Here is a 15,090-nt window from a genome sequence, read left to right as displayed (position 1 = left end):
ACAAATTTAATGACTTTAGACATGATTTGACAACATCAAAAAAGACTTGTAGCTTGACTTGGACTTTAATTTGGACTTGAGCCTTTTGACTCAGAATGCTTGACACCTTCCCAAAGCCCAAAGATTATAAAGTATGTTATTTAAAAAAAGCCGCGAATCAATTCATTCACCTTTATTTTCTAAATCAACTTATGTTGATGTTCTTTTTTTTATTTCATTTAGATATAAACAACAACAACAACAACAACAACATGCAAGATCACTTTAAAGGAAAAACACTCTTACAGAAAATGTCTCACAAATTTGGGAAGAAAACGCAATTTTTCCAACATTAAATATGATAAACACAACAAGCTAGGACATTTACCAGCTGCATGCTGTGAATGTGAATGTCAGCACTACTTGTTTTTGGTAATTATGGTCAGCTGCACTTAAACGAATAAGTGCAAATCTTAAAAAGCATTCATGAGTTTTTGTAAATTTAATATATTACTACTCTGTTGTTAAAATGGCATTACAGATGGTGAAGTGCACGTTATGACATGTTTAGGACTCAAAACTCAAAGTTCAGGACTTGGGACTTGACTCAGGACTTGTATGTTAAAACTTGAGACTTAGATGTGGCTTGCAAATCAAAGACTTGGTCCCACCTCAGATATAAACCCCTGATGAGAAGTAATTATGTACATAAATTCAAGTACTGTGCTTAAATACAATTTTGAGGTACTTGTACTTTACTGGAGTAATTCTATTTTAAAGCTTCTACTCTACAACACTCTGGAAGCAAAGATTGCACTTTTTACACCACTATATTTATTTGATAATTTTAGTTGCTAGGTGCAGATTTATATAAATAATACAAAATATAAACAACAAATAAATCATGTTATGTATTGTTATAAGGAGAGATTTTCACAAGCAAGTAATTAAAATTAGTTCTACCGTCAACACTTTTATTTTTTGGTATTTGTTATTTTGATGCCTGTACTTTTATATTTTTGCTTAAGTAACATTTTGAATGCATGGCTTTATTTTTTTAAGATTATTATTTATTTATTTAGTATAGATATTTTTATTTAGTATAGTATGTCATTCTATAGTATTGTTTTATAGTATATTATTTGTATATTATTTTCATATATTATTTTACTTTTTAAGATTATTCTTTTATGATTATTTTCTTATTTCAGCCTTTAATGACATGACAGTCAGAGGCGTGAGGGGAAAGAGAGAGAGAGGATGACATACAGCAAAGGGCAATGTGCTGGAATCAAACCATCAGCTGCCGCAGACAGGACACTGCCTTTGTACATGGGGCACCTACCCTACCCTACCCACTGAGCTAGTGCACGCCCTGAATGCATGAATTTAACTTGTAACAGAGTGTTTCTAAATTGGGATATTGCTGCTGTTACGTATGGAAAATCTTCTTCCACCAGTGAAATAAACAGGACATCTCTGTGTCTGGGACTATTGGTTAGAGGAAACAAGGCATTTAAAGACCTGTGATGGACATACTTTTATTGAATAGATAATAATAATGATATTACGTTTACCTACTTTGCACTTCAAAGCAGAGATTACAAAGACTATCACAAAACAATAAAAGCAGATAAGAGAATAATGTAACTTCAAACATAAAATACCAATGACAATAATTAATTATTTATCAATTATCCTTTAATCTACTATAATTAGTTGGAGCCCTGCACCACATAATCTGCAATTAAACTCTTTTGCAGATGACATTCAATACACAACAGCAAAATTAAGCCACACATGTTTGAGGCATTTATTGCAAAATCTAGATCAGGAGGTCATTATCATGTCTGCCATGGTTAATTATCATACTTAACGGTCCAGGAGGAGAATATATCTGTCAAAGTGTCAGAGCTAATGAGGTGCATCTAAACAATTTAACCTACCTGGTCAGGTGGAGTCATGCTAACATACTGAAAATGAAAAGTTAAGTGCAGCTCTATTGTGCAAAGTAAAATGGCAAGCCTCAGGTTGTTACACTAGGCCAGATGATGCTTTTTAATCCTCCATGGACATAAATAGCTGTGTGTCTCCAGGAGTTAGCCATGTTTAGACCCACCAGGGAAGCATAATGTGCACTTGAGCGGCCACATAGTGATGAAGTGACGGGCTGACATATGGGAACAGGTCCCGGGCTGCTGCCCTCTGAGCTGCTGCCTCTTTGCTTTTGACGTTAGCTAGCTAGCTAGCGAGAGCGGCTAGGCTAGGTTAGCATCGGCTAGCCCAGAGGGGATTCAGCTGACTGCCTGGCTAGTTAGCGTTAGCATGCTAACACATTAAAACAGTCTGAGCCAGGGGGAGAGGGGATTTGTCAACTTACCAGACACGAGCCATTCCCCTCCGTTGTTGGAGAACTCAATGGCGTTGACACAGCCGAAGTGTCCGAGCATATCCTTCTTGTAGAGGCTGGTGCAGCCGGCCAGTCTGCGTCTCTGGAATTCCTCCTTCATGAGCGGCTGCCCAGTCAGCTCTCTGCGGGACAGAAAGCCCACTGAGGAGCGCATACCGCAGCCCTTCAGCTCCTTCATTGTCACCGTGCAAAAATACGGCTCCGCTTTTGTTTTCACCACCACTGCACCCTCGACATGCAGTCGTGTTGTTGGGTATGGCACACGGCTGTTGCTGCTCTGTTTGGTCTACATTATGGTGGAAGCCCCGCTGATGTCGACGTTGTTTTGTACCTCCTCTGTCTTCTCGGCAGTCCCAGCAGCAGCTTCCTGCTCCGGTGGTGGAGGATCTCTCTCTCCCCCTGTCTGTCACTCAGCATCACCAGCCAGCCAGCCAGGACTCCACTCTGTATTAACACCACCTCACCATGTTTCACTGAACCCAGGCCAAGGAGTTTCTAACACAGGTCTGAAGTGTAAAAATAACCTAAAGTCACCACCATTCACATCTGTAGGTTTCAGCTAGCCAACCTAAACATGTGGCTTAAAAGTGGCAGTGGTGGAATGTAACTAAGTACATTTACTCAAGTATATAAGTAGGCTACAAAACTACAAAATACAAAAATTGAACCTCCTGAGACCCTCCGTACTCATATGTGGACATCACATTTTGGGTTTACTGGGCCTTACACTTCATTCTACTGAACTTAGATCTACTGTCCTCATCTGTGGACATGTTTTTGTGCCATCTAGTGGCAGTAAGAGCACAATACACTAATCATGTAAAAACAAGATGGCAGCCATCTCTGCTAAGTCAGTCTGCAGCCGATCCCAACACAAAAGTGGACAGAACTTGGTCAAATTTAACAGTCGAAACTTGTTTATTTACGATTAATAATGTTTGTAGTTTGATATGGAAACAAATTTGACCAATTTTAGCAACAGCAACAAGCTACCGTAATTAGTAAGTACTCGTTTGAGGACACTGGGACTTGATTACTGTTGACAGTGTTTAGTTTTTTTTATACTTATTGGGTCCTACTGAGTAACAAGTAGCTAGGAGAAATAAAAAATGTCTACCAAACGAAGGTTAGGGTCTCAGGAGGTTTATACATAACCAACACCATGTTTCACTGAACCCAGGCCAAGGAGTTTCTAACACAGGTCTTAAGTGAAAAATGACCTAAATTCACCACAATTCACACCTTTAGGTTTCAGGTCGCCAACCTAAATGGTGTGGTTTGACCTCCTGAGACCTGAACTTTTGTTTGGTATGCATCCTTAATTCCTCCTAGCTATCTGGGATCAGTAGGACCCGATAAGTATAAGAAAACCAAACATTGTCAACGATAATTAAGTCCCAGTGTCCTAATTAACAGCGTCTTAGCTTGTTACTGTTGCTAGAATTGGTCAAATTTATTGCCATATCAAACTACAAACATTATTTAACTTAAATAAACAACTTTCAACCCATAAAATATGATCAGGTTCTCCACTTTTGTGTCGGTCTCAGGAGGATGTAGGCAGTCCTGTAGAGAACTCAGCATGCTGAGATCTGATTCAAATCAAAGTAAAAGGTGTGACAACATACTGCGTTCTCCCCTACAAGTAGCCTATCTTGACCTTCTGTGACCCTGCATACTCATATGAGGACATCACATTTTGGGTTTACTTGACCTTATACTTCATTCTCCTTAACTTAGATCTGTTGTCCTTGTCCATGGACACTTTTGTGCCATCTAGTGGCAGTAAGAGCACAATACATGGGAACAGTAGCGACAGTAACAAGCTAAGACACTGTTAATTAAGAGGGACTCATCTGAGGACATTGGGAACTTATTTTCATCTGGTTTAGTTGTATTTACTTTAGTTTTTGTACCTATCAGGTCTTACTGATCCCAAATAGCCATGAAAAATTAAAAATGCTTATCAAATACAAGTTGGGGGATCAGGATGATATGATATTAAAAACTAGATGTTGATAAATTTTCTTCAGCTCAGTTCTGATAAAACAGAAATCCTTGTCACTGGGTCACAACATATCACCCAAACAAATACTGCCATCTACTGGTTGGGGTGAATTAAGGGTGACTGGGACATAAGGTCAAATGGGACAGTGTAACTTTACTGGCTTTACTTTCTCGCCTTACAAGTGAAGAAAAAACTTTTTCTGAGCAATAGCTGTGAATCCATATGATCAAAATTGCATGCTATCAATGGTGTGATGTCATGGAGGTGGGTGGGGCAGGAAGTTGACCTTACAATGCATAAGGTGAGTGGAGCTTATAGGACTTGTTACAATCCCTCAGAGTAATCAGCACTTGCCTGGTGTCTCGTGTCTTGAGTGGAAGAGGGGTAATTACTCCATCAGGGTCACCAGGTAGGCACCTTCCTTCATTGGTGATAAGACCACGACACCTCCAGAGGGCTCAATGGCGACACCTGGTGTGCCCCCCTCTGCTTTTACCCCTCATGTTGGACATCTTGCAGACCAGTTGGGGTCCTTCCTCTTCATCCAGAGCCAAATGATAGTGACTTGCCTCTGATGGAAGGGCGGTCCTTGAACCTCCATGCTCTTCAGAAGCCTGGTTGATGATGTGGCTACGAATCCTCTATGCCAGCGACGTAGTTCTGCCTCAGCTGCTAGATCTGTGTACTTGAGGCTTTTGCATTCGTAAGCTTCCCCAACAGCAGCCTCCCATGGTACTGTTAGTTCCACGATGTACAAGAACTTCTGTGAGGTTGACCACAAGATCAGGTCTGGCCCAAGATTAGTTGTAACAGTCTCTGGTGGTAAAATCATTGGGGGTTGGCTGCGATTGGTGAGACGTCACCCGACCCATTTGAGAGCATGCGGCCCGGCTTCTGGGCCTACCCCAGAGAAGGCGAAGCTCAGCATGGCACAGCATGTCTTAACAGATAATGAAAACCCAAATCAGCGTGGCATGGCTTGACTTGATGCAGCCAAAAATGACAGTTGAAAAGGCCCACAAGAAACACCAATGCTGTTGTTAAAGATCATGAAATATGATCGACAGCTAATGACCTTTTGGTAAGATTGTTTTCTCTTTAAACCTCGGGGAAAATTGTTTCTCTGACATCACTTATTTATTGGTTATGTTGCCTTCACTGACTGGAGTTAATATGGGCTGGCTGATTTACCTTTATATTCACATGTAGGAAACAGATCAATAAAAGACACATGGAAAGAAAAGTACATTTTAGTGTGTATAGTAGTTTTATTACTCCAAGTTTTGGGATTACAGTGGTAGTCTTTAGGGAACTTTCAGTTTCAACAAGCCTTTCTCTGAGACAACATGGAAAAACCAAAACATCTAAAACATTTTCTGCACAGAGAAACAAATGTCTGCTCAACATGAATGGGCCGCAGTGTTCTTCTAATTGATTCAAACCCATGTCTGAGAGCCAACTGTGATTTCCCCTCCCTCCAGTGAACATTATACTGCAAAATCAATGCACTGTATCGAGATATTTTGTTGTTGTCCGACCTGAATCAGCACCATGTTAGCGAGGGACAAATTATCTGTGTTGATTTGTCAAAATTAAGCAATTTAGGCACTTATCAAGAAATTGGCAAAGGTTATGATGAAACTGCTACTGCTAAGCAAAATACTTTAACAGTCAACGAAAGATTGAGCAAAATCTACTGACAGAACTTTTTTTTTTTAAATGTTAACATCACATACACATCGTAAGCTAACTTTACAGAATATCAAACTAAAATCTAAAGAGTCCAAGGAGGCCTCACACTGAGCATAAAGTGATATCACACACAGCAGCACTGAGAAGACACAGACACTTGGTTTGCTTTGCATATAAACTATGCCACGTCCCCACCGCTGCTTGTGCTGTTGTTCTGCTCAGAATATAACGGCAGACACAGAGTCTGTCTATGTGCATCTGTGAACCACGGTCGGTCGGTCGTACCTGCAGGTTCCTGGGTAGGTTTCAACACACTAATCTATAATGGACAAACATTTAAAAGTGCTTTACATTAAGGTACCTTCAATACATTCACCTCTACGTTATGAAGTCTTCTATAATACCACACAGGTAATGAGTGAGCTGCAGTTGATGAGTATTCCTTTGGCAAAAGTAACATTTGCTTTCAGCAAAATACGTGGAGTGTGTCAGAGGAGTGTGGGGCTCGAGGACGAAGAGTTCTTTTGAAATAAACACTGTAGAGGGAAAAATTAATTGCTTAATACAGAGGAACCACTCTGTAAAATGTCTTTCACTTTATAAAACAAGCTTAAAGGAATACGGTGACATTTTGGGAAATAAACATAGCCTGTTTGCTTTCCTGCCAAGAGTTACAGTGCGTTCCTTTTATCGTGAACATCAGAGGTCGGAGCTGGGAATGATCCGAGGTGACTACATTCCAGTGCAACAAGTCACAAAACCAAGATGTTGTTAGCCGGGTTAGCCATTGTTAGCAGTTGATAACAACACATTACACTGTATTTAGCGCCTATAAACACCATAGCAGCATGTCCACACATAGAGGTTGGACAGGACTGTGTGTATGACTCTTTTAATTAGACACAAACAACAAAGAAGTGTTAATAAAAAGTATATTGCTACAGCTCTCACTACTGTTGATGTGCAGAGCAGCCATGTTGGATTTTGAGCTTCGGGGTTGTTGACTTTCTGAGTTCAAAATCCAACTTCAGCCAGCTTTCCAGATGAAATTTTTCCGCTGGGAACTCTTAAATTCCAGCTTACCAGTTCAAATGCAATGCACCAAAAGATCTGAACATCATTCATAGCTCTGATCTGAGGCTACAGCTAGCAGCTGATTAGTGTAGCTTAGCACAAAGACTGGAAACATGGGCGTAAACAGCTAGCCTGGCTCAGTTTTTTGTACAAATTAAACAAAAGAGATATAATGTGTTAGTTAGTGATGCTGGTAGGTGGATTTTGTTACTTTTGATCAGAGCCAGGCTAGCTGTTTGCAGTTAGCTTAGCTTAGTACCAAGACTGGAAATGGGGAAACAGCTAGCATAGCTCTGTCCAAAGAGAAAAAAATAAACATTTTATCTCTATTTTCTGAAATCTTTACAAAAACTAGACGATATAAAATGACATGTTGTGGATTTTCAGGGAGGAATGTGTCCAACTATTTCCTCTAATTCCCCTCTGTTGTTTTTACACACTGGTTTTTGTACTTGTTTAACAAACCAGATAGCCTAATGCATGTTAGTAAATGAGCTTGACAGATACTGGTAAGTGGATTTTCGTGCCTTTGGACTGAGCCAGGCTAGCTGTTTCCCCCTTATTCCAGTCTTTATGCTAAGCTACACAAATCAGCTGCTAGCTCTAGCCACATATTGCTGCAGGAATGAGTCTTAAAATGAAGAAATTAGTTAGCATTTTGGCACTTCTGGTTCCCTTGTCTCAAAGTCAATGGATGTTTTGGTTAGATTTGGTTAGATCGTACTGAAACTGTTTTACAGCCTCGTTGTGGTGGTGTTGTTGAAGTCATGCAATCGTGGTGTAGCTCGTTTGTAGCCTAACGTTAGCTTTTTAATTCTTGCAAATAAATAAAAATCATAAAAGTGGTGTTCGTTTGTGAAGATTATCTTGCTGAACAAAACATGTACAAATCATAAACTTTTGTTTGCAACAGGGCTTATTTCCTGGATTGGAAAAATCCCATTGGCATTTTGTTGCATGAACCAGGGCGAAGCTAACTTCAGTGTAGGCCTACAAATAAACACCATCCCTGCAGATCTCTATTTACTTTGCAGACATTAGGCTATCCATCGTCTCATCAAACTCTCAAAAAGAAAGCAAATTTCCCAAAATGTCATCCTATTCCTTTCAGTCTGTTCTACCATCTACAAAGTGGTTCGTTTTGTGCTATTCATAATTTTCTCATATGTCTCACTTCAGAGCAAAACTCTTCAAACCTGAAGCCAATTTACCAGAAGGAGAAAGTAACTTTAAGGAAGGTTACATAGAGTGAAAACCACGACTAAGAGCAGTGTGTAATCGTCTGTCAGTGCCAGGTTATTATTCAGAATCCATCCACACAGTATTCAGTCTATTGCACGTGAGACTTCTTCATTGAGTGCAGAGAGCCGAAGCTCTGGGGCCGTTTACTTCTTCCTCTCCAGGGTTACGACGATGAATCGACAACAGTCTCTGAAGCTGAGAATTCCAAATTTCTTTGTCACGGTTAGAAAATAAGATGAACTTCTTCCACTTTATTACAAGGCAGCTGCTCTTGTTTTGTTTTTTTTATATATTCTTGATTAAATGTGCCGGCCAAGTGATTAAAACCGGCGTCACCAAATTTAAAAAAAAAAAAAAAAAAGATGGCAGAGGGTGAAACCTGGACACTGGTACAGTATGTTAAAGATTAGAATTAATGTCTAATTATTATTTGTATTTTTTCTCAAAAGTCTATAAAACATCAGCAGGATTCTTCTCTTTTAAAAAGCCGAGTAAAGAAATATTCCGCCGGCAGCTTTGCCTCGAGACATTTTCACATAAATAGAAAATTAAAAAAGAACACGCAAAAGATTAAATAACGAGACAAATGCAACAGGAGCTTAAATTAAGACAGCAGAATAGAAGAAGTGTGCAGAGGGGAAAGTGGGGAGGAGGGGGTTAAAAGCTGTTGGCACAGGGGAAAGGGACGATGGGGGGAGCTGTCCTCAGTGTTTCAGTCTCTCAGGTGCTGCTAGTAAGGGCCTTTTGTGTGTCCAAAGATCCCGATGGGGAAGTGTTTGACGTGTGAGGACCACTGTGCCGCCAGCTGGAAAAACTTGACGTCGTTCCACTCAACGCCATCGATCAGTACTGCAGAGGAGGCAAAACACACGTTATTATACTGTATACTTACACTTTTATTGGAGTTAATGTTGAATAAACCTGTGTCCCACCTGCATATTATATACAACTGCTAAATGTATTTTCATTACGGTGGCATGATTAATATGTTAATTGTTTTTTTAATTAAGGATTTTTTATTAAATGTCAGAAAGTGGTTAAAAAAGCCAACAAGTGACAATCACAAAACCCAAAGATATTTATTATACAAAACAAAGTAAACCTCAAATGAAAGAAGGTGAAACCAGAGAATGCTCCCTGAGACAGTGGAATGCAAAACTTTGGGCAAAATGTCAAAATGTCTTTTCCTTTGAATAGTTAAGTAAGTAGATGCATGAAGTTAAAATTTCAACATTCCTTCAACATTTTAACCAAGATAAGTGTATAACTTTTGTTTTGTACAAGTTTAGAGTGAAAAAAATAAAAGGATCACCATGCAAATGTGTGGGCACCCCAGACATTTGAGCTTTCAGACAACTTTTACCAGGGCTCTGGCTTGTTCACAATCATCGTTAGGAAAGGCCAGAAATTCCTGGACCAACATTGCAATCAATGATTCGCAAATTAAAATTAATACAATTGAATAAATAATCCTCAGTAACATCGAACAAAAACCTTGTAAGCTACAGCAGGGTTAGCAAGTTAGCTTGCTTACAAGATTGGCTATGCTAATGAGTAAACTTGCCAATACACGAGAATGTTAGCTCGCCAACTAGGTAAGCTATGCTAACATGTAGGCTTGCCAATAGGCCTGAATGTTGTTCATTGACAAAGTGTAAGGATAAAAGCATTTTTTGGTTGCAAAAAACACATTTCCCTCCTTTTTTTCCACGTTGATCCTGGAAAGATTTAGTCAGGTTTATCCAGGACAATCCTCATCATCATCACGCTGATTCTGGATAATTTGTTTATGTCGACATCAACATAGAAGCAATTGTCCTGGATCAACATCAGCTTGTTCACAATCATCATTAGGAAAGGTCAGGTGATGCAAATTTCAAAGCTTTATAAATACTCTGACTCCTGAAACCTTGTCCCAACAATCAGCCACCATGGGCTCATCTAAACTGCTGCCTAGCACTCTGAAAACTAAAATAACTGATGCCCACAAAGCAGGAGAAGACTATAAGGAGGTAGCAAAGTGTTTTCAGGTAGCTGTTTCCTCAGTTCATACTGTCATTAGGAAATGGCAGTTAACAGGAACTGTGGAGGTCAAGTTGAGGTCTGGAAGATCAAGAAAATCAAAACCCCCATTTGACTGCAAAAGACCTGCAGAAAGGAATATCAGAATCTGAAGTGGTGGTGCACTGTTCTACTGTGCAGCCACACCTGTACAAATATGACCTCCATGGAAGAGTCATCAAAAGAAAACCTTTCCTGTGTCCTCACCACAAAATTCAGCATCAGAAGTTTGTAAAGGAACATCTGAACAAGCCTGATGCTTTTTGGAGAGTCCTGTGGACTGATGAAGTTAATATAGAACTTTCTGGATGAAATAAGCAAAGGTATGTTTGTGCAAAATTTAATGAAAAGAACACCTGTCCAACTGTTAAACACGGGTTTGTATCGATCATGCTTTGGGCTTGAGCTGCAGCCAGTGGCACTGGTCGCACTTCACAGGTAGAGGGGAAGAATGGATTCAGTTACCTTCCAGTGAATTCTGGAGTCAAACATCACACCGGAGTTTTTAAACTAAAATGGCGTCAGCAAAGTTTTCAAAGGTTTCCGTTTAAGAGGTTCCAAAACGGCAGAGTATTGTGGACTCTTGGCGTTACCATAGCAATAGTTTTACATTTTAGAACAAAAAAATATTTGTGTGGATGTAGTCTAAGTTCTGCTGATTTTTGAGCGTGGTATACAATAAAATGTAGATACAGATGGTATTAAAATAAGATATATAATATAGAAAAATAATAGAATCTTTTGAAAAAAAAACTGCCTTTAATTATAATGTGTCTGTGTTCATTTTTTTATTTTAAGATATATCTCTAAAGATTTATCAAAATAAGACGTCACATTTGAGTTAAAATTATTGTATTATTGCATTATTGCATTATTATTATTGAATTACAACATCTACACTGGGCTGATTAGCAGCATCAAAACATGTCGTCATTTTTCCATTTGTCAAAGTCTGACCAGGTGAGGGGGATTATTTTTAGAAGTATTTTTACTGTGTCTCTGACAAACGATGAGGTAAGCTGCAGACCAAGCTGAAGAGAAAAACATGTGAGAGCCCTCTGAGGATGTCTGTGCTGCAGAGGGGAGGAGGACATGTCAGAGCAGGGCGGGAGGTCCGTGTGGAGACGTACCTCTCAGCATGGTCTGCTGGTGCTTGGCAGTGCAGATGAGCCGGCTGATGCCCTCGATGACTTGACTCTTCGGCTCCACCTCCTTGTCTTTGCTCTTTTTTGGCAGGAACATGACTGGCAGAAGGGAACAACAGAGACGCACGCTGCGAGTAAATGAGGGATTCAGAATCTCTCTGGCCTCTGAGGATTAAAGTCGGATGGTATTTGGCCTTTTGGTGCAACGTTTGACATCAGATTGTCACAGATCAGTCCTGTGGATATCCTACTATATGATTCTTCTACAGATTTCCCTCTGAACATTATTGTGACTTGGTGACTATGTCCTGTTTATGGAGACTGTGAAGCTTAGCTTACCCTTCTTATTCTTCTCCTTGGTCACCACAGTCATGGACATGGTGGGCTGGGGGCTCGGCTCTGCGCCCCCCAGTGGCAGCCGGCTGACCTGCAGCGAGCGGAAATTGCACTTCAGAGTGTTTTTGGAGGAGGAGTCCCGCTTCTCCACGTCTTTCTTCCTTTCTGTCGGAGCCACCCAGTAGTCCACCTGAAGCCCCATCAGCTCTGCCTGCCCTACAGAACTACAGACAACAGGTGGATGTCAGGGGGAATACCTTTACAGATTGAAATAACTCACACAGATGAGTTCAAGATGCTGAAAATATGAGAAGTAAATATTTTCACATCAGACATGTGGACTTTAAACTCAGAAAAGTTTTGACAGACAGAAATTAAAAGACAGATAAATGAAATCAGACAAAATGTTTGAGACAATAAGGACATCAAAAATGAATGACTTTGAGGCCTGCTACTTTTTAAGTATCTGCAAACATCCTGAAGTCACATCGTTTTGCTCCATTTGCACTGCATCATACCTGTAAGCACAGAAGCTGGCGGTTACAGACGGAGAGGAGGGTGGGGTGGGCGACGCCTCTTTGAGTGCAGGTGATACTTGTGGAGGAGTGGAGGAGAGCAGCGAGGAGCTCAGAGGCGCTGCGTCATCAGAGTCTCCTGAGGAAGGAAACAATCATTAATCAATTGTTAATACATTTTCTTTAGGAAGACTGAAAGGTATGTTAGCAAAGGCTATTTCACTTGTCTTTGTGAAATCGTTTTTGTACAGTATGGGAGAGTTTATGATAAGGATGGCTCATCCAGACATTATTTCAGGCCCGCCCAAAAAATTCTGGACACAGTGATTCAGTCTAATTCCACAATTCAGTACTACACAGTTCAGAGTCAGGCTTGGAAGCTATGTCTCCGGGATGGTCAGGAGCACCACTGGTGCTCCACAGGGAACTGTTTTAGCACCTTTCCTGTTTACACTCTACACAGCAGACTTTAAGTACAACTCAGCATCCTGCCACATAGAAAAATACTCTGATGATACAGCTATTGTGGCTTGTATCAGGAGCGTTGAGGAACGGGAGTACAGGGACCTTGTGGATGCCTTCAGGGGCTGGTGCAGTGAGTGCTGTCTCCACCTGAACACAGCCAAAACCACAGAGATGGTGGTGGATTTCAGAAGCAAGAGGTCACCCCATCCACCAGTGTCCATACAGGGGGAGGACATTGAGGTGGTGCACTCCTCCTGGATGATAAACTGGACTGGTCTTCTAACACTGACACCCTCTACAGGAAGGGGCAGAGCCGCCTGTTCTTCCTGCGGACGCTGAGGTCCTTTGATGTGTGTGTGTGGAGATGTTGACCATGTTCTATCACACAGTGGTGGCCAGTGCACTCTTCTACGCTGCAGTGTGCAGGGGAGGCAGCTTGACGGACAAAGACATCAAGCGTTTGGACAAGCTGGTTCAAAAAGCTGGCTCAGTGCTTGGCAGGAGACTGGACCCAATAAGAACTGTGATGGAGAGAGGCACATTGAACAAACTGACGGACACTGTCTCCACAGCCTCCTGGGGCGACAGAGGAGCAGCTGCAGCAGTCGGCTCATCTCACTGTGTTGAGAACAGAGCGTTTGAAGAGATCCTTCGTCCCCAAGTTCTTTCTGTCTGTCTATCTGTCCATCTTCATATGTTTTCAACAAGTATTTTATAACATGTAAAATGTGTTTAGAAGGAATTCACTGATTTAGCTTCACTCGGACTTTAAATCTAAAACAGCCTTCTACAAACTTATTCCTTGCCTGACGCGGCAGATGTTTGCTCCACGAGGCCAACTTTCACCATCTGCAGAATTCCAAAACAAAGGGGAGAGGATTATTATCTGTCTCAGTGTCACACATGAGCTAAAACATCAGCACACGGTAAATGCTTGTGGCGAATCAGGGAAACATAGAGGTCACTTACCCCGATGAAAGGGATGAATTTCTGACATGAGTCCTCATCAGGGCTGTGGAAAGGCAACAGAGGCCGAGAGAGAGTTCAGGTGAAAAGGAGGCAAGAAAATAATCAACAGAAGAAGAAATTATGCACAGATGAGAAATCAAACTGAATCAAAAGGGACTGACTCCTACAAGCATTTCAAATGCTTGGCTACCATCATACAAAATATTCAACTACAGTTAGTAACACTGAGATCTAGTAATTAGTAACTTTTATTTTTCAATGATTTCCAATGTGTCACATCTGGAAATATTGTCATCAGAACCCAAACAGAATGGACAGAGCATGCTGCTGCTGGGCTTTAAACCTCCCCCAACACAGATTCACTCCCGACTGCAGGCCCCTTATTGTAGCTGGAGAAGCAGCGGGCGAAACATGCAAGCTATTTGAGGCCTCCGACAGAGAAAGCCATCCAGTTATTGCAGACACAGACTGAATCTACCAAACCAAAGTCAGAAGGGCATTCAGGGGGAAAGCAAGTCCATCGGGGGAACAACTAAACTACTGAGTCATTAAGAAGTGGATGAGAAGGAAGAGCACCAACCTAAATCCACAACTTCTCCGGTTCCATGCACTACCTGTCAGCGGTAGTGCATAACTACACTTACAAGCCTCCCACGAACTATTTTCCTGGCAACGACCAGAAAAATAGCCTGAATGGTTCTACTTCTATTTTTTTTTTTTTTTTTCTAAATGCAAAGACGTTTGATGATGTGAAAGGTTGTTGCTCTTGCCTTGAAGAAACCTGCCATCGCCCCCCCAGGGAAGAAACAGAGAGACTACAGAGGAGGGGAGAGAGAGAGAAGACAGTCTACAGTAGGTCACAGTTTGCACATCAAGGCCACGATTTGTTTTTGTTCCCAACACAACACATCTCTGCTGTAATCAGTTTCAGAGCAGCCAGAGAGGGAGAGCCAGATGTCTGCCTGGTATGTGAGTGATTAATGTTCATCTGGCATCTTGCAGCGATGGATTATGACAGAACACATGACCTCTGTCTGATCCATTTTTTAGGTTAAATGTGTGATGTCATCAGTATAGAGATGCACATGCACGTCGATCCATGTAGATGGACGTAAAACTGTGGACATAACACATGCACTTTACAGATACAGGTCAAATACAGTTCTGCATCTCAGTCAAAACTAGTTTCTAGTT

The 15,090-nt window shown here is 41.0% G+C and overlaps 2 protein-coding genes across 6 annotated transcripts in view; both read right to left on the bottom strand.

Annotated features, from left to right (window-relative positions):
* The window catches only part of dcaf5 (ddb1 and cul4 associated factor 5), a 28,796-nt gene extending 25,966 nt beyond the window's left edge, over positions 1-2,830 (bottom strand). Inside the window, exon 1 of the mRNA XM_033643039.2 lies at positions 2,360-2,830. Within this exon, the coding sequence (XP_033498930.1) occupies positions 2,360-2,567 (208 nt within the window). The 5' untranslated portion in view covers positions 2,568-2,830. The remainder of the gene's footprint in view (positions 1-2,359) is intronic.
* Positions 2,831-5,645: 2,815 nt separating this feature from the next.
* The window catches only part of pacs2 (phosphofurin acidic cluster sorting protein 2), a 99,470-nt gene continuing 90,025 nt past the window's right edge, over positions 5,646-15,090 (bottom strand). For 3 of the 5 annotated variants that reach the window (XM_033643030.2, XM_078175249.1, XM_033643031.2), the window contains 7 exons: positions 14,667-14,711; positions 13,897-13,939; positions 13,734-13,776; positions 12,466-12,601; positions 11,951-12,171; positions 11,597-11,710; positions 5,646-9,254 (listed from right to left, as the gene is read on the bottom strand). In XM_033643030.2, the coding sequence (XP_033498921.1) occupies positions 9,136-9,254; positions 11,597-11,710; positions 11,951-12,171; positions 12,466-12,601; positions 13,734-13,776; positions 13,897-13,939; positions 14,667-14,711 (721 nt within the window). In that variant the 3' untranslated portion in view covers positions 5,646-9,135. The remainder of the gene's footprint in view (positions 9,255-11,596; positions 11,711-11,950; positions 12,172-12,465; positions 12,602-13,733; positions 13,777-13,896; positions 13,940-14,666; positions 14,712-15,090) is intronic. The other 2 variants (XM_033643032.2, XM_033643033.2) reach the window with 1 other exon arrangement.

This window comes from Epinephelus lanceolatus, chromosome 15 (genome assembly GCF_041903045.1).
Source record: "Epinephelus lanceolatus isolate andai-2023 chromosome 15, ASM4190304v1, whole genome shotgun sequence".
NCBI lineage: Eukaryota > Metazoa > Chordata > Actinopteri > Perciformes > Serranidae > Epinephelus > Epinephelus lanceolatus.
Note: the sequence above shows the minus strand (reverse complement) of the source record. Positions and strands in the feature narration are given on the sequence as shown.